The 18,858-nt window shown below is 38.2% G+C and overlaps 7 protein-coding genes across 9 annotated transcripts; 4 read left to right on the top strand and 3 right to left on the bottom strand.

Annotated features, from left to right (window-relative positions):
• Positions 1–201: 201 nt before the first annotated feature.
• LOC104734809 (diacylglycerol kinase 1) lies at positions 202–4,713 on the top strand. Its single transcript, XM_010454458.2, has 8 exons — positions 202–622; positions 1,033–2,421; positions 2,533–2,899; positions 3,250–3,326; positions 3,492–3,611; positions 3,688–3,852; positions 3,948–4,085; positions 4,216–4,713. The coding sequence occupies exons 2-8, from the start codon at positions 1,249–1,251 to the stop codon at positions 4,363–4,365; spliced, it is 2,190 nt and encodes a 729-aa protein (XP_010452760.2). The 5' UTR covers positions 202–622; positions 1,033–1,248; the 3' UTR covers positions 4,366–4,713.
• A 435-nt stretch (positions 4,714–5,148) lies between these two features.
• Positions 5,149–7,741, top strand: LOC104734808 (plant intracellular Ras-group-related LRR protein 7-like). Of its 2 annotated transcripts, none has more exons than XM_010454457.3 (10): positions 5,149–5,705; positions 5,974–6,043; positions 6,136–6,182; positions 6,317–6,425; positions 6,517–6,602; positions 6,682–6,772; positions 6,919–7,004; positions 7,100–7,186; positions 7,267–7,404; positions 7,493–7,741. In XM_010454457.3, exons 1-9 carry the CDS (start codon positions 5,604–5,606, stop codon positions 7,375–7,377), a joined length of 789 nt encoding a protein of 262 aa, XP_010452759.1. In that variant the 5' UTR covers positions 5,149–5,603; the 3' UTR covers positions 7,378–7,404; positions 7,493–7,741. The 2 variants fall into 2 exon arrangements, 1 of the variants encoding a protein (XP_010452759.1); XR_015577825.1 differs by having other exon boundaries at positions 5,192–5,705; positions 6,911–7,004.
• A 46-nt stretch (positions 7,742–7,787) lies between these two features.
• On the bottom strand, positions 7,788–9,185 carry LOC104734807 (transcription termination factor MTERF15, mitochondrial). Its single transcript, XM_010454456.3, has one exon. It carries the CDS (start codon positions 9,183–9,185, stop codon positions 7,923–7,925), a length of 1,263 nt encoding a protein of 420 aa, XP_010452758.2. The 3' UTR covers positions 7,788–7,922.
• A 109-nt stretch (positions 9,186–9,294) lies between these two features.
• On the top strand, positions 9,295–12,001 carry LOC104734806 (uncharacterized). Of its 2 annotated transcripts, none has more exons than XM_010454452.3 (8): positions 9,295–9,462; positions 9,854–9,997; positions 10,125–10,184; positions 10,261–10,363; positions 10,447–11,044; positions 11,130–11,250; positions 11,353–11,520; positions 11,614–12,001. In XM_010454452.3, the coding sequence occupies exons 1-8, from the start codon at positions 9,295–9,297 to the stop codon at positions 11,671–11,673; spliced, it is 1,422 nt and encodes a 473-aa protein (XP_010452754.2). In that variant the 3' UTR covers positions 11,674–12,001. The 2 variants fall into 2 exon arrangements, with proteins under 2 accessions (XP_010452754.2, XP_010452755.1); XM_010454453.3 differs by having other exon boundaries at positions 9,306–9,462; positions 9,889–9,997.
• A 951-nt stretch (positions 12,002–12,952) lies between these two features.
• Positions 12,953–14,693, top strand: LOC104734803 (SNAP25 homologous protein SNAP33). The gene is made up of 6 exons (XM_010454450.3): positions 12,953–13,189; positions 13,373–13,752; positions 13,851–13,944; positions 14,028–14,158; positions 14,255–14,352; positions 14,444–14,693. Exons 2-6 carry the CDS (start codon positions 13,408–13,410, stop codon positions 14,541–14,543), a joined length of 768 nt encoding a protein of 255 aa, XP_010452752.1. The 5' UTR covers positions 12,953–13,189; positions 13,373–13,407; the 3' UTR covers positions 14,544–14,693.
• Positions 14,683–16,359, bottom strand: LOC104734805 (putative acetyltransferase At3g50280). Its single transcript, XM_010454451.2, has 2 exons — positions 15,784–16,359; positions 14,683–15,659 (listed from the first exon to the last, which is right to left on the bottom strand). The coding sequence occupies exons 1-2, from the start codon at positions 16,267–16,269 to the stop codon at positions 14,763–14,765; spliced, it is 1,383 nt and encodes a 460-aa protein (XP_010452753.1). The 5' UTR covers positions 16,270–16,359; the 3' UTR covers positions 14,683–14,762.
• Positions 16,360–16,892: 533 nt separating this feature from the next.
• LOC104734802 (putative acetyltransferase At3g50280) lies at positions 16,893–18,610 on the bottom strand. Its single transcript, XM_010454449.2, has 2 exons — positions 18,105–18,610; positions 16,893–17,973 (listed from the first exon to the last, which is right to left on the bottom strand). The coding sequence occupies exons 1-2, from the start codon at positions 18,576–18,578 to the stop codon at positions 17,071–17,073; spliced, it is 1,377 nt and encodes a 458-aa protein (XP_010452751.1). The 5' UTR covers positions 18,579–18,610; the 3' UTR covers positions 16,893–17,070.
• Between the last annotated feature and the right edge of the window lie 248 nt (positions 18,611–18,858).

The following is an 18,858-nucleotide window of genomic DNA, read 5'->3' as shown; positions in this document are numbered from 1 at the left end:
CTCCTTGAATTATAAATAAAAAAGGAAATAATTTTAGTTGTTTTTTTTTTTTTTTAAAGTGGGTCAATGTCATCCATGCTGAAGTAATTTCCGAAACCGTGGCATGGATGGGCCTGGGCCCTTTGCCGACAAAAAAGGATTAGGCCACGTGGCTACCTGAAACTCGAGATTCATCCATTATCCGACGTGGCCGAGCCGTGTAAAACGGATACAATAGATTTGATTAAAAAAAAACCATCTCTTTCTTCGTCCCCAGAAGAATCTTTCTCTTTCTTATTTGCTTGCTGCTTCTCAATAATATATATACACACATAAGTCCGATCGAATAAATCAAAAACTAAGATCCCTTTTTTATTTTTTTTATTTCAATCGTATTATAAAAAAAAACTCAAAAGAGAAAGAGAGCATCTGCTTTTTTTTTTTTTTTTTAAAAACAACACAAAAGAAAAGAAAGAAAAAAAATTTGGATTTTGAGGAATTTTTTTTAGCTTCGTGCTTGGTCGCTCTCGATTCTTCTGGGCTTTGGTCTTCCTTCGCATCGCATCGCATCTCATCGGCTTGCTCGATTTCTCTCTTATTTGATCATCTCTTACTTCTTCTTCTTCTTCTCTCGCTTTTGGAGGTTAGGGTTTCTCTGCCCCTTCTTTTTTTTTTTTTTTTTTTTTTTTAATTTATAAATATTCTAGATTATATATATATATTTTTTATTTTCCATTGGATCTTCGCAGTCTATGTCCACTTTTTTAATTGGAGGATTTTGGAATTTTGTGATCTGAGTTTGATTATTTCACTTGAGCTCGAGTTTGATATCTAAGGAGGTGTTGTCCAAGCTTGATTAAGATTGTTCGATTAGAGTCTGAATCTGAATCAACATTACAATTACTAAAGTTTAGAATCTGAGCAAAGAGAGAATTATATATATCTAGTAGTTATTTTTTTAAAAAACATTGGTGATTGGTGTATCTGTGATGCAATGTTTCTTATGAAAACGATTGTCTCTTAACGTTTTTTTTTTTTTGCTGGACTGGGCAGAAGAGTTTGTCTTCTATTGTTGAACCTGTGATTGTTGTCTTCTACGAGATAGCTTGTTCTGAGTGTATCAAGATTTTGATGGATGATGAGGATATGGAGTTTGAAGAAGTTTTTTTGATGACCTGTGTGTGGACCTGACCAAGACAGGAATCTTTTGGGGCTTCTTCTAGTCAGGAAATTTTCTTACTTGTAGTTGTAGGGTTGCAACATACATAAATGGACGACGATGGAGAACTGGGGATGTTTTTTCCTAATTGGAACAGCAAGAATCCAGCTGAATCGTTCGAGTCTCGCGGTTTAATGTTCTCTTGTTTTGTTGCTGCCCTTGTTGGTATTTTGACCATCGCCTACACAGCTTTTCAATGGCGAAGAAATATCAACTTAAGTTGGACGAAAGCCATTGCCAGATCAAAGAAAAACCCAAAGGCACGACATAAGGTTCCTGTTGCTCCACATAGCTGGGAAACCGACCCTATATCTCGTGCCAAGAACTTCAACTGTTGTGTATGCTTCAAGTCCATGTCGCCATCTCAGGCAATTGTAGCTTCAGAAAGTGTTTTCCACAGGTGCTCAATCTGTGGAGCAGCTGCCCATTTTAACTGTTCTTCAACTGCGGCTAAAGATTGCAAATGTGTCTCCATGACTGGATATGAGCATGTGGTGCACCAGTGGGCAGTGCGCTGGACAGAAGGGGCTGATCAGCCTGATGACTCCTCGTTTTGTAGCTACTGTGACGAGTCATGTAGTAGCTCCTTTCTTGGGGGTTCTCCTATATGGTGCTGCTTGTGGTGTCAACGTCTTGTGCATGTTGACTGTCACAGTAACATGTCGAATGAAACTGGTGACATTTGTGACTTAGGCCCGCTTAGAAGGCTAATATTGTGCCCTCTCTACGTTAAGGAATTGACACGGAATCCCTCTGGTGGGTTTCTGAGCTCAATCACGCACGGTGCTAATGAACTTGCATCAACCGCCCTTGCCAGCATCAGGAGTCAAAGCAAAAAATACAAGCAAGCTAATGAAACTTCAGCTGACACGGGTAATAGTAGTAGCAATTGCGATGAATCGACAGAAAGCACAGCTGAGACAGGCCCACCTGTTGTTAATGGCTCCCATGCCATGCTTGAAAATACTATCAGTGTTATGAATGGTGATTCTTCTCACGGGGACAGTGATAGCAGTGGCAAGCTGGAAAAGAAGCCCAGTGTTAAGAGAAGCGGGTCTCTTGGTCAGAAGGAATATCATGCGCTAAGGTCGAAACTTAAGTATGAGCTCACTGATTTGCCTTCAGATGCAAGACCGTTGTTGGTTTTTATTAATAAAAAGAGTGGTGCTCAACGAGGTGATTCCCTTCGTCAACGCCTTCATCTTCTTCTAAATCCCGTGCAGGTAGAGTATGCTGCCTGGAAAACTTGTTACAGACTTATATCTGTGGACATTTTCAATGCATTTTCCTAATCTATGGTCTTGAAGTTTATTGGTGGAGCAATTTTCTTGCAGGTTTGTGAATTGAGTTCTGTGCAGGGACCAGAAGTGGGACTTTTCCTCTTCAGGAAGGTTCCTCACTTTAGAGTTCTTGTTTGTGGTGGAGATGGCACTGCTGGTTGGGTATTAGATGCAATAGAAAAGCAGAATTTCGTCTCTCCTCCTGCAGTTGCTATCCTGCCTGCTGGAACCGGGAATGATCTATCCCGAGTATTAAATTGGGGTGGTGGTTTGGGCTCTGTTGAGAGACAAGGAGGCCTGTCTACAGTATTACAGAACATAGAGCATGCTGCAGTCACTGTTCTTGATCGTTGGAAAGTATCGATTTCTAATCAACAAGGAAAGCAACTTCAGTCGCCAAAATATATGAACAATTATATAGGTCAGTTAAATTCAAAACCTCTAAGTGAATAACTTCGAAGCTTTGCTTTCAAAACCTCTAGGTGTACTCAACCTATCTGATCTCAGTTCCAGAGTCCTTTAGTTCTGTTGCAACATTTTTCCCGTACATAATACTAATACTATTATGAGGACTCATCTCTAGTTTAAAAATATTTGCAGTTAACATGGCAATTTGCGTTTCAAATCTATAGAATTAAAATTGTATTATTATGTAGACTCTCTTCATGAGGGCTAGTTTGAACCATTCCCGTTGTGTATATTACTATCTTTGTAAATGAGATGACTGCTATCTTGAAACCCATAGCTTATAATTGTTGCTAATGTTAACAGGGGTTGGGTGTGATGCGAAGGTCGCCCTTGAAATTCACAATCTACGGGAGGAGAATCCAGAGAGATTTTATAGCCAGGTAACCAAATAAACATTAATTGATAAAATTTGATATAACCTTAGGACAACTGTATTTCTACATTTCATAGTCATGAATCATGATTTAACTGGCATATATTGTAGAGAAGCTGTATTGTTAATATTTAGCCCATGAAACTGATATTTGTATGGTCTCCGTGTGCAGTTTATGAATAAAGTCCTCTATGCCAGAGAAGGTGCAAGGAGTATAATGGACAGAACATTCGAAGATTTCCCTTGGCAAGTTCGCGTTGAGGTGGATGGTGTTGACATCGAGGTTCCTGAGGTGAGTCACAGATACCTTACAGATAAAACCCGCATGATGATTAATGCTCTAACTTCTATATGCTAAATCTTGGAAGGATGCGGAAGGAATACTTGTTGCAAACATTGGGAGTTACATGGGAGGGGTGGATTTATGGCAGAACGAAGATGAAACATATGAAAACTTTGATCCACAATCAATGCACGACAAGATAGTGGAAGTCGTGAGTATATCTGGAACATGGCACCTGGGAAAGCTTCAGGTTATATTTGCATTCTATCTGATCTGTTGACACATCTGACTGCTAACCCTGAATACTAAGATCAATTGATTTTTGTTTGTTTTCACACCTTTCAGGTCGGGTTGTCTCGTGCGAGAAGGCTAGCTCAGGGGCAATCAGTCAAGATACAACTTTGTGCGCCGTTACCTGTGCAAATTGATGGAGAACCTTGGTTTCAGCAACCATGTACCTTAAACATATCTCACCATGGCCAGGTTCTTCACTAACTAAGCTTTTAGATTGGATAGAGAAGTCTTTTGTTTTTCGTAACTCCGCTAAAAGCTCGAACATTTGTTATCGCTAAAACTGATATTTTACTCGCGCTTATCTTCACTTTTGCAACAGGCTTTCATGCTGAAGAGAGCTGCGGAGGAGCCACTGGGTCATGCAGCGGCTATAATCACAGATGTTCTAGAGAATGCAGAAACCAATCAAGTGATAAACGCTTCACAGAAACGAACACTGCTTCAAGAAATGGCTCTACGGCTAACTTAAAACAGAGTAAAAAATGAAAAGACAAAAGACAAAAACCTTCAATCGTCAACAGCCAATCAACTATCAGTGGTTAGTTATTGACTTGTTGTCTCGTCAGAATGTTTACAAAATATGTGTATTTTACATATCTCGTACTTGTACAACTGTCTGTCTAACTAAGGAGCGTTAGATAGTTTTGGAGATCGAAATCCGCTGGATGAAAAAAGCGGGTTCTGGTGTGATATTAGGAAAAAAACAAAAAAAGGAAAAAGGAACCAAAAAATGGATTCTGGTTCCAAGATTTTTGGGTGTTGTGATAGTGTAGTGTCAAGTTTCACATGAATGAAACTGATACAAAGCTTGTTAAAATTATTGATCTTTGTCTTTCGATGAGTTCTTCTCATATATATATATATATATATATATATCAATATAATTTCTAGGAGAATCATGTACATATATGTATATATTCAGATGCTTAACTTGTGACTACACATTTTGGCTATTCATATGAAATCGGTTTTCCGGTCTGAATTTGATTTATTAAATGTGAAACTTAATCGGAAGAAATAATTGTTTTGCTCGACCATTCCATTAGACCAGTGCCATATAAGCCTGCAGTTGCTTGAGGAAGGGGTTAACGAAAAAACCAAACAAAGGAGACTTGTTGTAATATAATTTTTTTGTTAATGTTAGGGCTCTATTTAACTTTATAAAATTTGGTTGTTGTTAAAACTATCTTATTATACAAAATCATGAGAGTTGATTTAGGGATTTAATAGATTCAAGACTAGAGACAAAATTAAGGTTTTCTTCAAAACTGAGTGTTTTGTTTCAGTAAATAAACATTCAATTCGAGGAACAAAATTAATTGACTTGGAAAAAATTGAGCCTTGGGGCGTTGTGGAAATCGTCGAGGATCGATGTAAGAGTTTGTATTTGAGTTCTTTTAACCAACCGGTCTTCGTGTTTCCAATTTATATTTTTTTTTTGTTTTACCTATATACCCGCGAGAGAGAGAGGTAGAGAAAGACCTTGACCCTCACACCTAAACCTCAAAAACCAAAATTCGTGAAAAGTTTTTGACCAAAAAAAGTCTGATATCTTTTTAGCAATCAGATTCCTTTTGAAACTTTCTGGGTTTGGAGATTTTCTTCAATCATTTCTTATTATAATATATTTTATTGTATAATCATCTAATCTTTTAAAACAAAATCTACTGCGACGACGATCGGCGAAGAATCACAAACAAAATAAGAATGGGGTGTTGCGCGAGCAATACAGCTGGTGGTTCTAAGGCTAATCGGATCTCACGGTGGCGATCCACCGGCATTGTTGGTCTCCGCGACTCCAAATTGAAGGTTAAAAAGCTCATCCTATGGAAAACTTCTATATGATTAAACCTTTTTTTTTTTTTTTTTTTTTCATATGAATATTGTAGAGATTTTTCTCTGTGTTGGGTTTGGTCTCTTGTTTGCCATGATTGAGAAAGCTTTTTATTGATTAGACGAAAAAGCACCAAACTTTGTTGGTTGAGTTATGAATTTGGTTAGGGTTTCGTTTTGTGGGGTTTTTTTTTAACACTGGAATTGTCTGATCTCTTGTCCTGTTTTGGGTTTTGTTGAGCAGACATTTCCGGATGAAGTGATTGATATGGAGAGAGCAGTGCGAACACTCGATCTAACTCACAATAAGATCGGTATTGGCTTCTCTGCTTTTCTTTCTCTTTTAAAATTTCTGATTGAAAATGGACTTAGTTAGTTGATGGGACTTGGTTGGGTTTTTGACCAGCTGATGTACCTGGAGAAATCAGCAAGTTAATCAATATGCAGCGTCTGGTGAGACAACTCTTTGCCTCTCTTTTTACATTCATCGTTTCTTGGTGCATTTTGTATTATTAGCTATGATAGAATGCTTGTTGGTACTCGCTGTGGCTTTTGACTCTTTCCCTTCATACTGCATTTTTTCACAGTTAATAGCTGATAATCTAGTTGAGCGCCTTCCAGGGAATCTAGGGAAACTTCAATCTCTCAAAGTTTTGATGCTTGATGGAAACCGCATCAGCTGTTTGCCTGATGAATGTAAGAACAATTTTCTTTTGATTAAAAACTATACTTTTTTTTTTGTCCATTTAAAACAATTTTGTATAAACCTTATTTGTTTGTTGTCCAGTGGGTCAGTTGGTACGGCTTGAACAACTATCAATCTCCAGAAATATGCTCATATACTTGCCTGATACTATTGGTAGTTTGCGCAATGTAAGTGACTTCTTTTCCCAAACCCATAGCTTAAGCATCCGCCTTATATATTTAATTTGCATTCTCTTATCAAATGCAGCTAGTGCTGTTGAATGTCTCGAATAACAGATTGAAATCCCTTCCTGAATCAGTGGGGAGTTGTGCTTCTTTAGAAGAAATACAGGCTAATGGTATGTTTCTATTTTCACCTTTTTGATTCCGCTTCCTTCCAACCGTTATTTGTTCGTTTGGTGATTTAGAAACATCAAATGTCTTTTGGAAACTCTCTGGTTGTTTCTTCTCCAAAACTTAGTCGTGATTTGGGATAGCCTTGCAGATAACGTTGTTGAAGAGCTTCCTGCATCACTCTGCAACCTGACTCAGTTAAAGTCGCTTTGCTTAGACAATAATCAAGTGAACCAGGTAGATAATCGAAATGTGATTTGTTCAATCATCCGTTTACCTTTTTCGGATTCTGTCTTCTTCCTGTGAATACTGTAACACTAATGGTTTTGCAGATTCCAGATGGGTTGCTGATACATTGCAAGAGTCTGCAAAATCTTTCTTTGCATAACAATCCCATTTCCATGGATCAGTTTCAGCTGGTAAGTCAGTAACCTCGAAGAACATTATCTAAACTTATTTGAATTTTGTCTTGTGACATAACGATATATATAATGGATAGATGGAAGGATACCAAGAATTTGAAGAGAGGAGAAAGAAGAAATTTGACAAGCAAATCGATTCGAATGTGATGATGGGCTCTAAAGCACTTGATGTAGGCGTTGATAAATGAATCTTGTCTTCAACATCTTCTTAGTTCGTAAGTTCATTCAGAATATAAGATAGATTTGGTATTTGTCTCTATGTAATGAATCTTCACTGATAATGAAAGATTCGTTTTTTTGCAGGTTGGATCGGTGAATGAGGGTCATCGATTTGTGTAAGATATATTGTTGTAAAACTCTCTATCTCTCTTCTGGAAGATTTAGAATCTCTGTCACTGTAACTCTCAAATTTTTATGAACACACACATACACATTCACGCATGTACGTACATAAATATATATATATCAAGGCGTGTATGTGTGTGTATATGTATCTGTGTGCGTGTGTGTATACAAAACATATAGGCAAATCGATTCTTGCCTTTTGCCCTATTTACTGTTCTGTCTTTAAAACACACTAATTTGATCATGTATGCTATGTCTCAATTGTGAGTTTGCGTTTGCTATTATTTAGTAGCAAAATTGGATTCACACTACACTCTTTTCAAAAAGATTCGTGTCTCTCAGCAAATGAAAGATATGACAACGGAAACAGTAAAAAAAAATCAAAAGCTCAGAGTTTGATGCATCCTTGATACACATCCATCAACTCAGGTAACTCATCTTCGTACTTGAAGACGAGCTTCTCCAAAAACACTTTCTCCACTGGAACCAACAACGAAGTCAAGCTCCAATCCTCCTTCACAAGCCCTTTCGATACCAACACCTTAGCAACCGAACACCTGGGGATAATCCTCTTCTCAAGACTAAAGAACAACACCACAGGACACTGCGCGATCGATCTAGGCGCCAAATTCATCTCATTCACGAAAAACTCCATGGTCCTATTGATCTTCCTCTCAGACAACATCATACAATGCGGATGCTTCTTGAAAGCGCACATGATATCATCTTCCGACCAATCCCATCTCTGGTAAACCTCAAAGCATTTGTCCCATATAGATTTGTTTCCTTTCCCAGAAAGAGCGTGAATCGCCAGCACAAAGGTTGACTTCTGAGGATTGAATCCCATGTCTCGAGCTTGCTTAGCGATAGATTGAAACTCGTGGCTCTTTTGCATCACAGCTTCAGGGAAATGCGTGAGAAGCAGCTTAATACAATTCTCAGGGACACCAGTCTCGTTCATGTAGCTGATGTTAGGTACAAGATTCTTTGTATGATCCTCTAAAAAGACCCAAGTGGTCCTCCGCAGCGCCGCCACGATCTTCTCGTCGGAATCAAGAACGCTTTTGAGGAAATTGTAAGAAGGGATGAGCTGATTAACGAGAGATCTAGTCAAGATTGTGGGATCAGAAGCTAAGGTTCGAGCAAGTAGAGATTTAGAGACGCCGATGGAGAGGAAGAATCTGAGTTTCGGGAGGAGGACTGAGTCAGCATTGGCTAATAAGAGAACGGGACGTTTCTTGACGAGAGTTGATATCTGAGAAGCGGTGAAACCGTGGTCACGAAGAAGGTTTAGAACCGTGTTGGGTCGTTCTGGAGAATCTAGTAAGAGTTTGCGAGAAACTAAGGTGGCGGAATCTGGAGATAAACCACATGAGTCGATAAGGTAGTTGATGGTGAAGGAGAGTTTTTGCTGCGGCTGCTCATCATATTTAGGAGTGTTGTTGGAGGAGGTGAGAGTTGTTGTTGTTAGCGGAGAAGAAGTCTGGTGGAGAGAGAAGACGTAAATGGGTTTCCGGTGATTCTTCTTAGGTTGTAAAGTGAAGATTCCTCTTCCAATTGGTTTGGTGAGGAAGACGAGCCTCGCTAGAGAAGTCGCTTGAGGTTGTATTGCGACCGCCATGAGTTGACTATAGCTTGCTTCAACTCTCATCTCTCCCAGATGATTTACGGACTAGTTTTCGGATTTTATTTTACCCGCCCACCCGACCCGACTAAACCGGATTGACCCGGTTCTCGTTTTTTAAAACAAGGGTCATGTAATGGTTTACTCATCTGGTCTCTCTCTAGTCTGGCATCGTTTCGAAGAAACCGAGAGACGCAAAAATAAATTGGGAGGATTATCAAATTCAAATTCAAAAAAAAAAAAAATCATCGCTCCGATCAAATTCTTCGTCGGAATAATCTCAGGGAGGAATTGCGCTGGGAAGGTAAACGTTTCTTTGCGCTTTTGTATTCGCTCATCAATGTTTTTTTCCTGGGTTGCAATTATATATCCTTTGTTTGTTGAAATTGGCGTTTATCTAAGTGGTATGTATAGTTTTGTTTTCCCCAATTACTTCAAAGGAATCGAGTAAAGAGGCGCCTTTCATCTAATTTTAGCGAATAATTTGACTTGTGAAGTTGACGTTTCTCTAATTTCTCATTTACCTGTTGAAGTTTTTTTTTTTTTTTTTTTTTTTTTTAATTTATTATTATAGCGTAATTTTGATTTTTATGGAAAGATAAGCTCAACGTTAGTCTAATTTTGATTTAGGGCTTGGATTCGTGTCAAGTTAGTTGTAATAGGTTCATGTTGCTAATGATTCATTGCCTTGGCAGTGGCAATTACTGTTTTTTTTTTTAATGTCGAGTAGCTCGGGTAGTTTCTCGGGAAGCAGTAGCTCGGCATGTAGTTCTAGAAGTGATTGTGAGAACTCGTTTGATGTTGAAGAGCTTCTGCAGATTGGGACACGACGCAGGGAGGTAAACACTTCTTTGTTATTTTGTACTTACGTATCTTTGTGAAAGTTGGACTCACATATTTATTGTAATGACTCTCTTGGATCGATGAAGTCTTATTTTTTTGTGCTATTTGATTTGTTTTTGGCAGCTAAGGAAAGAGAAGGACATGCTGAGAGAATCGCAGCCTCGTAGTATCGAATTAGTCAGAGTAATATTCTACTTTTTTTATATGAACATTTCAGGGAAGGTTGAGTTTTTGGACATTAATCTTCTCTTTACCACAGAGGTTGGAGCTCCGCACAAAGTCATTATCGGAATCTCGCTTAGAAGACACTGCAAGAATTCAGACCATGGAGAAAGAGTTGTTGAATTGCTATAAAGAAATTGGTAATGCCTATTCTGAGCTACGCAATTTAGTTTCTTTCTGAACGAATAAGTCTCAGCGTATATTATTATTCTTCTCCTTGTAGATTACTTGCGAGATCAGCTCATTTTCAGAAGCAAGGAAGTGAACTATCTCAATGACCATCTGCACGATCTTGAATTCAAATTAGCTGAATCAAGGAATTTGGAAGAAGAAGTTAATTGTTTGAGAGAGGACTTGTGCATGTCTAAATCCGAACATCTTTTGTTGTTACAAGAACTCGAGAACAAAGAATCAGATTTACAGAGTTCGTCTCTTTCCATAGAGAAACTGGAGGAGGCCATCTCATCCTTAACATTAGAGTCCTTGTGCGAAATAGAAAGCATGAAGCTTGACATTACAACGTTGGAGCAAGCACTTGTTGATGCAATGCAAATTCAAGAAGAAAGTATCCAAGAAAAAGATCAATTAAAAGGAATAATTGAGGAGTTCCAGTTGCAGTCTCAGAGGGCACAAGAGAATGTCAAGTACTTTGAGAAGCAAAATGAAGAGCTGAGCGAAAAATTTACCGCCTCTGAAAAGAGTATCATAGATTTCTTTCAAAGTACCAAAGAACGGTTAGAAAGTGAAGATAAACAGCCTCTAGATGCAGGGTGCTTCTTCGCTGAATTGAGCCATGTGCTTCCTGTATCCAATGAAGTTCGGTAAGTTCCAGTTTAAGACTTATTTATTACATCATCAAATTTAACTAATCCCTGTTCCTAATAATGTTTGTTTTGTGTCTCACAGCAAAAGCTTCGATGCAATCATCAAGAAACTGGAACTTCCTCGAAATGTGAATTTAATTGATAAAATGGAGGGTATGGCGAAACAGACACAGCAGCACGAAGATATTGTGAAGCAACTGAAAGTACTTTTGACAAACTTTGGAACTCCCCTCTACTTGCTGTCTTTGGTAGAAAATATTGTTGTCCAACTTAGTTAAAACCTGCGATTTTCTGGTATTTTGCAGGAAGAATTGAAACAGGAGAAACTGAAGGCGAAGGACGAAGCAGAAGATCTTACGCAAGAAATGGCTGAATTAAGGTATAAGATGACATGTTTGCTTGATGAGGAACGCAAACGCCGTGTGTGCATAGAACAAGCATCATTACAGAGAATAGCCGAGCTAGAAGCACAGGTATTATGTTATATATGCTTCCTTAATTTTTTTTTTGGTCGAGTATGTGGAAATGGAATCTTAAGTGTTGTTTTCTTTCCTATCTTTTTGAAGATCAAGAGAGAGACAAACAAGACCTCTTCAACTATGATGCTTTCTCTTCCTGGGATATGAAAAAAGTCTTGAGCTTTGATGTTTAGCTTTATTACACCATTCCACCTTTATCTTCACATTTTCTGAGTCTCATCCATTATCTTTGGATGGATGGATGCGCATTTGGCTGGTGATCTGTATACACATGAAATGGCAGGATGGTCAGAGAAAGTCAGAGGTTTGAAGTGTCTAGAGACGCACAAACAAAAGATGTTTGGGTTAAGAAGAAGAAAGAATAATAGCTTTAGAGATTGTTGTTAATTTATTTGATTATTTCCATTCGAGTGTATATAATTGCATGGAACATAGAAATAAAGGCGTTCGAAAGTATTATTATGATACAAATAAACCGCAGCTCGTTAAGAAGTTTGAGCTAGATTCCAAGTCGCTATCGGAGTTAAAGATGGACGAGAGCGAATCAGATGGAACACTTAGTACTGTTCTTAACGTTTTGAAGCGAACGCATTGCCTATTATTTCTTTGAGGACACAAGGAGAAAAGTGAGATCAGTACTGAAACGAGTGCAGGATGTTAACAACATGAGTCTAACGACTCCAACAGAAGCAGAGTGTTTGCTCCGAATGCAGAATGAAGCAAAGCCTGGTAAGCTCAAATGGATTCAACTATCGACTCCAAAGGCTACTTCACTGTTGGATATGGGCTTTGCCCCATATGCCAACTCGGCCCAACAAAGACTCACCAGAGATAGAAGGAAATAGGCCAATCTCGGAGGACAATCTCGGGATTTCACACAGAAAACCCTAGAGTGCGCTAACTCTACATTCGCTTATAAATAGCTCGAGACATCTATTGGAAAAGGGATCGAGACCCGAGAGAATACCCAGAGAGCAATACTTTGCGTATAAAACCGTTATTGTCTTTTGTATAATCCCTTTCAGCTTCCGAGCTCGTCATTATTAGCTTGTTAGTTCTCCTGTGAACTGACGAGCTCAATTTTGACTCGTGTTAGTGACGACCTCACGTTTTTATCGTTAATAAAAGAACCAGTTTCACTCTTTCCCCGAAAATCTTTATTTACTTAGTGTTGTACAATCCCCGGTACAAACATTCACCTCGAGACAAAACCATAAAAGAGAATGGCAAGCTCCACCTGAAGACAAAACAAGAGGAACGAGGGAGGAAGGAAGCTGCGTCTGTCTCACCCCAACACCGTACGACTAAAGCAGTCACAAAGCAGTCAAATCATAGTTAAATAAAAAAACTCCAATATTTCCTATAACTTATGTTCTTTTTCTCTTTATAAATTAAGAAGAATATCAATTATCAAGTCAAAATGTCTTATCATAAGAAAACAAATATAATTACACCTGTTAGATTAATTTGTTAAAGAAAAAAGAAATAATCATTAATAAAAATAATATTGCTAAAGTTTCTCACCAGTTTCTTCTCTCTTACACGGATTTGAAAATTCGAACTCTTTAATCCCTCTTTTTGTTTGCTATATCAATCTTTTTTTTTTTTTTTTTTTTAACTTACTCGGAACCTCTCAATCTGCTTCTTCTCTGCAAATTTCCAGGTACAATTTTAGATTTTTGTTTGTTTGTTTTGGTTCTGGTAATCTTCGAAAGTCGATTTTAGGTCTGCGGTCTACTTACTTGATTGTTGGCAAAATTGATCTTACGAATCAACCTTCAAAGTTCAGTTTTCTATATCCTCTGATATAAAAGAATCAATAGCAATCTTTAGTTTTTGATTTCAGGTTTCTAGAATTAGGATTTCCCCTAAATCCTTTCTATGGCTGCTAAGAAATCTAGCTTGAACCCTTTTGATGATGATACTGATACTGATGATGAAGAGGTTGAGAAAAGAGTCACTTCATCATCGTTGAATGCAAAGAACCGTTACAGTAATGATTCAGGAGGAGGAAATGTGGAGAAGGAGAACCAGACGGTTCAGGAACTTGAGAGCTACGCTTTGTACAAGTCTCAGGAAACTACTAAAACCGTACAAGGGTGTTTGAAAGTAGCTCAAGAGATTAGATCTGATGCTTCTAGGACTTTAGTCATGTTGAATGAGCAAGGCGAACAGATTACCAGAACTCACCACAAGGCGGTTGACATCGATCATGATCTTAGTCGGGTGAGGGAAGTCTTGAGATTTTTAAACCAAAACTAGTAATCAAGCAGTTCTGTTTTCTGTTTTTTGGTGATGATCCTTATTTTATGTTTTTGTTTCAGGGTGAGAAGCTTCTTGGAAGCCTTGGAGGCATTTTTTCAAGGACTTGGAAGCCCAAGAAGACTCGTTCGATTACTGGTCCTGTCATAACTAAAGGTTTTTACTCTTTTTCTTCTTTTGGCTGATCACTTCCAAGGACTGTGTCTTTTGCTTATTAACTCTTACATTCTTTTGACCAGGTGATTCCCCCAAGAGAAGAGTTAACCACTTTGAGACTAGGGAAAAGCTGGGACTGAACCATTTACCCAAACAACAATCAAGAACCCGTGAACCTCTTCCTGAATCAGCTGATGCTTATCAGAAACTAGAGGTTTGGATTCTCTCCCTTCTTATATACTTTCTGGAGTTGCAAAAGTTGTTTTTTTTTAGTTTACCAAGATTCTTAGTATCATTGTTGTGCGAACAGATGGAGACAGCAAAACAAGATGAAGGCCTTTCAGATTTGAGCGACCTTCTTGGCGAGCTGAAGAATATGGCAGTTGACATGGGAACTGAAATCGAAAGGTTTTCTTCTCATATCTTTTATCTACTGTCTCTTTGTATACATTCTCTGAGAGTTTCCTTGATAAAACTGGTTTTAAATTGGCAATTGCAGGCAAAACCATGGACTGGATCATCTTCAAGAAGATGTTGAGGAGCTTAACTACAGAGTCAAACAATCGAACCAACGGGCTCGCCGTTTACTCCGCAAGTAAAACTAGTCAGAACTCTGTTCATAACCAAGCTCGTCAGGCTCCTCCATTCTTCTAACATAGATTTCAATATTTTACTTCTCATCTTAATGAGGTTGAAACATTTAACAGTTCTGCAGAATAAAGTAACAAGCAAAGACAGTAGTTGAAACATTTGATTTCAAAGCTTCAATTTAAATTAGGGAGCAACTTGAGTTTTGTGTGTGGAAAATATGATTAGGATCAGGAAGAAGAAGAGACAATAGACATGAACTCTTGATCTGATTCTAAAGCTTCCATAAATTCCGGAACAAGACATACTTCCAAATCTATGCTTCCTCCTCCTTCCCTTCCCGGATAAGCTGATACCTTCCCATCATACTTACCGCCATAACCGCTTCTAGCCGCAACAGCTTTCCCCATCCCAAACTCGCATCCGTACTTGTTAAACCTTGGAGAGCTTCCCATGTGAACAACATTCGGGCTGAAAAATCTATCTAATTTCATAGGAGACTTCAACCATCTATCTATTTCGGCAGAGAAATTTTCGATAGTGTGTTCGGATACAGCTTGATGAAGCTTCAAAGCAGCCCTTCCAAAGTCATTCCCCAATAAATCACCAACTGTGGTACTCGTTTTCACAAGAGAGACGTACACCCCAAAGTGATCCACTGGCAATGGTGGATTCATTCTTGATCTATTGCCAGCAGCAAGCCTGCAAGTAGTTTCTTGATCATTTGCTAGTTTTCTTGCTCTTGTAATGCTTCTCCATATGAATGCGGTTAGCGACTGAAAAGAAGAGATGTTTGTCGTTCCGCATTCTTGATTCGCCTTTGATTTCAGCAACCTCACTGTTTCTGATGAGAAATGGAGCATTCTCTCCTTCAAAACCGGAGTTTCGTATAGACTAATGGACTCATCAGTTTCACTAAAGGGAAGGCTGTAAGTTGGACCGGACATTTCACGAAAGATTGGAGGATTCTTGAGACAGAGCAAATTGTTGTTGTTACTATCAATGATGTCTTCTTGTGAATTGAAGATATCAGAAAAAGAGTTGAAGAACTGCCAGAAGGAACTTCCATCTCCAATCGAATGATTCATTGATAATCCTATAAATACTCCATCTACCAACTCTGTTACCTTTATAACCGGAAAAAATATATTCAGACTTATTAGAAACCATTAGTGAAAGAGTTTCACCTTTTTATTACTACAAATCTGTCCATATATATTTGAATAATATACAAGAATGAGTAAAATGTACCTTGACTGATAAGAGACTCATGGTGTAACCATCGCGGTTGACTGCTTGGTGATGATCAAAGAAAGAATGAACAGCCAAAGGAACATACTTGGATCCAACAATGTCTGATACACTTAGATCTGATTCGGCATGGATGAATCCAGCACCAGGACTGTTAGTACAGTCGACAAACACAGAGTGAGATCGTTGACTTTGATCGTCGGTTTCCAAAGTTGAGAGGCGACCTGCGAGAAGATAGAAATGGACAAGTGTTGTGGCAAGCGAGTCTTTGAGCTTCTGCAGCAAAGTCTCCATGAAGTCCTTTGCATCGTCAGATTCAGAAAACGATGGTTTGAGAAAGAGAAGACCCTTCTGGATGTAATGGGTTGAGAGGATCAAATGATTCAATGGTGCAAAATGGTATGGCTCTTTCCATTTTTCAGGGAGGCTTTTGGGTTTGACGAAGCATTCCGAGATGATCTTTACTTCCGGTGAAGAAGAATCCATTTTTTTTCTCTCAAGAAACCAAAAAAAAAGACCAAAAGTGTATTAAGATATGCTTATTTTGTTTTCTTTCCACGTTTCTTTGCTTCCCTTTTATTTATACAGTATATAACAAATATAGACAACTATAGATAGCTATCATCATCAATGATGTCATCATATATCTCTATGTTCATGCATTATTTGATCCTGCTGGTCATCATCATCAGTGATGTAATCACATATATGATCTTTGTTATAGTTGTTGAACTACATTAGTATAAGATTTGTATTAATCTTTTAATCAAATAACACATGAAGTCATGAAATGATTTCAACGAAGTTCATTCTGATCAATCCTGATCAATCCCAAGCCAATCATCATCATCTCACTTATGATAAGCACAAAGGACGTCACGTGATTAATTCTTGACAAAAGTAGAGCTTTGTCGTTTCTAGTGTTGGAACATTTCAAGAAACCAGACGGACAAAAGAAGATTCAGAGGGTAGTTGAATTGATGGTCTGTTTGGGAGCAGATGTTTAAAAGATTTACTTCTCTGTTTTATGGTTCTGTTTTCAAGTTTACTTTTCTAAGTTCTTACAAACAAGTGTAGAATCAAGAGAGAGAGTGAGTGAGTGAGAGTAATTTGCAAAGAACAGCAACTTTATTATCTATATAAACCTCACATTTATCAATCTTTATTTAAATAGTACATACATGCATGATTAATAATGATTGGAATTAGCCAGCAACACAAGTACTCAATCCAACAGATTCCAATTTATTTAGAGATATGATGATAAGAGCATATATATGAACAAGATCAAGAAGAAGAGGAGACGAGGGACATGAACTCTTGATCTGATTCCAAAGCTTCCATAAACTCCGGAAGAAGACAAACTTCCAAATCTATGCTTCCTCCTCCTTCTCTTCCCGGATAAGCTGTTACCTTCCCGTCAAACTTACCGCCATAACCGCTTCTAACCGCAACCGCTTTCCCCATCCCAAACTCGCATCCGTACATGTTAAACCTTGGAGAGCTTCCCACGTGAACTAAGTTGGGACTGAAAAGTCCACCAAATTTCAGAAATGACTTCAACCATCGATCAATTTCTGATGAGATCTTTTCGTCAGTGTGTTCTGTTACAGCTTGATGCAGTTTCAAAGCAGCCCGTCCAAACTCATTCTCCAATAGATTACCAGTTTTCATAGTCGTTTGGACAGGAGAGATGTAAACCCCAAAGTGACTCATTGGCAATGGTGGATTCATTCTTGACCTATTGCCAGCAGCAAGCCTGCAAGTAGTTTCTTGATCATTTGCTAGATTTCTTGCTCTTGTAATGCTTCTCCATATGAATGCGGTTAGCGACTGAAAAGAAGAGATGTTTGTTGTTCCGCATTCTTGACTCGCCTTTGATTTCAGCAACCTCACTGTTTCTGATGAGAAATGGAACATTCTCTCCTTCACAACCGGAGTTTCGGAAACACTTATGGACTCTACAGGTTCAACCAAGGGAAGGCTACAAATAGGACCGTACATTTCACGAAAGATTGGAGGGTTCTTGAGACAGAGCAATTTGTTGTTGTTGTTATCATCAATGGTCTCTTCTTGTGAATCCATGAAGATCTCAGACAAAGAGTTGAAGAACTGCCAGAAGGAACTTCCATCTCCAGTCGAATGATTCATTGATATTCCTATGAACACTCCATCTACCAATTCTGTTACCTACACATCCCAAAAAAAACCAAGTTATGTATAGGTTATATAACACTATTACAACACGTTGGATCACTACAAATCTGTTGACATATTCGAAATTTTATATGAGTTTGAGATATCTATTGAATTAAGTGTACCTTGACTGACAAGAGACTCATGGTGTGACCACCGCTATTCAATGCTTTATGATGATCAAAGAAAGATTGAACCGCCAAAGGAACATATTTGGATTCAACAATGTCAGATACACTTAGATCTGATTCAGCATGGATAAATCCAGCTCCAGGACTGTTATTACAATCCACAAACACTGAGTGATATCTTGGATTGTCAGTTTTCAAAGTCGAGAGGCGACCCGCGAGCAAAAAGAAATGGACAAGTGATGTGGCTAGCGAGTCTTTAAGCCTCTGCAGCAAAGTCAGCATAGAAACTTTTGCATCGTCAGATTTAGCAAATGATGGTTTGACAAAGAGAAGACCCTTTTGGATGTAGGGCATAGAAAGCATCACATGCTCCAGAGGTGATAAATGATATGGCTCTTTTTTGGAGATGGTTTTTGGTTTGACGAAGCATTTTGAGATTATCTTTACTTCCGATGAAGAAGAAACCATTTTTGCAAGAAAATTTTGAATCTCTGCTTCTTCTTTAGTTTCTTTCAATGTTTCTTGGCTTTTCTTTTTTCTTCATTAAATAAGCTTTTTGGAACGATAATGAAATTTGTTTTATATGTGGAACATGACAGTTCCGTAATTATTATCATTTTTTTTTTTGAAAAAACAGTTCCGTAATTAACTTCGTTTTACATGAATTAAAAATCTCGGTCATGTAGAACAACGACAGTTCCTTTCATTATCATAATCGCATAACAATTACATTAGGTTTTTATTTATC

The sequence above is a fragment of the Camelina sativa genome, chromosome 13 (assembly GCF_030686135.1).
Source record: "Camelina sativa cultivar CO46 ecotype springtype chromosome 13, ASM3068613v1".
NCBI lineage: Eukaryota > Viridiplantae > Streptophyta > Magnoliopsida > Brassicales > Brassicaceae > Camelina > Camelina sativa.
The sequence above is the reverse complement of the archived record's forward strand: the minus strand, read 5'-3'. Positions and strand labels throughout refer to the sequence as shown.

Excerpts from the sequence above, each read along its gene's own strand:
- LOC104734809 (XM_010454458.2), top strand. The coding sequence starts at position 1,249 with ATGGACGACGATGGAGAACTGGGGATGTTTTTTCCTAATTGGAACAGC. Across the intron at positions 2,900-3,249 it reads ATATATGAACAATTATATAG|GGGTTGGGTGTGATGCGAAG; the intron begins GTCAGTTAAATT and ends TAATGTTAACAG. Across the intron at positions 4,086-4,215 it reads ACATATCTCACCATGGCCAG|GCTTTCATGCTGAAGAGAGC; the intron begins GTTCTTCACTAA and ends CTTTTGCAACAG.
- LOC104734808 (XM_010454457.3), top strand. The coding sequence starts at position 5,604 with ATGGGGTGTTGCGCGAGCAATACAGCTGGTGGTTCTAAGGCTAATCGG. Across the intron at positions 6,044-6,135 it reads TCTAACTCACAATAAGATCG|CTGATGTACCTGGAGAAATC; the intron begins GTATTGGCTTCT and ends GTTTTTGACCAG. Across the intron at positions 6,183-6,316 it reads TAATCAATATGCAGCGTCTG|TTAATAGCTGATAATCTAGT; the intron begins GTGAGACAACTC and ends ATTTTTTCACAG.
- LOC104734807 (XM_010454456.3), bottom strand. The coding sequence starts at position 9,185 with ATGAGAGTTGAAGCAAGCTATAGTCAACTCATGGCGGTCGCAATACAA.
- LOC104734806 (XM_010454452.3), top strand. The coding sequence starts at position 9,295 with ATGGTTTACTCATCTGGTCTCTCTCTAGTCTGGCATCGTTTCGAAGAA. Across the intron at positions 9,463-9,853 it reads GGAGGAATTGCGCTGGGAAG|TGGCAATTACTGTTTTTTTT; the intron begins GTAAACGTTTCT and ends TTGCCTTGGCAG. Across the intron at positions 10,364-10,446 it reads GAATTGCTATAAAGAAATTG|ATTACTTGCGAGATCAGCTC; the intron begins GTAATGCCTATT and ends TTCTCCTTGTAG.
- LOC104734803 (XM_010454450.3), top strand. The coding sequence starts at position 13,408 with ATGGCTGCTAAGAAATCTAGCTTGAACCCTTTTGATGATGATACTGAT. Across the intron at positions 13,753-13,850 it reads TCGATCATGATCTTAGTCGG|GGTGAGAAGCTTCTTGGAAG; the intron begins GTGAGGGAAGTC and ends TTTTTGTTTCAG. Across the intron at positions 14,159-14,254 it reads ATGCTTATCAGAAACTAGAG|ATGGAGACAGCAAAACAAGA; the intron begins GTTTGGATTCTC and ends TTGTGCGAACAG.
- LOC104734805 (XM_010454451.2), bottom strand. The coding sequence starts at position 16,269 with ATGGATTCTTCTTCACCGGAAGTAAAGATCATCTCGGAATGCTTCGTC. Across the intron at positions 15,660-15,783 it reads TGAGTCTCTTATCAGTCAAG|GTAACAGAGTTGGTAGATGG; the intron begins GTACATTTTACT and ends CCGGTTATAAAG.
- LOC104734802 (XM_010454449.2), bottom strand. The coding sequence starts at position 18,578 with ATGGTTTCTTCTTCATCGGAAGTAAAGATAATCTCAAAATGCTTCGTC. Across the intron at positions 17,974-18,104 it reads TGAGTCTCTTGTCAGTCAAG|GTAACAGAATTGGTAGATGG; the intron begins GTACACTTAATT and ends TGGGATGTGTAG.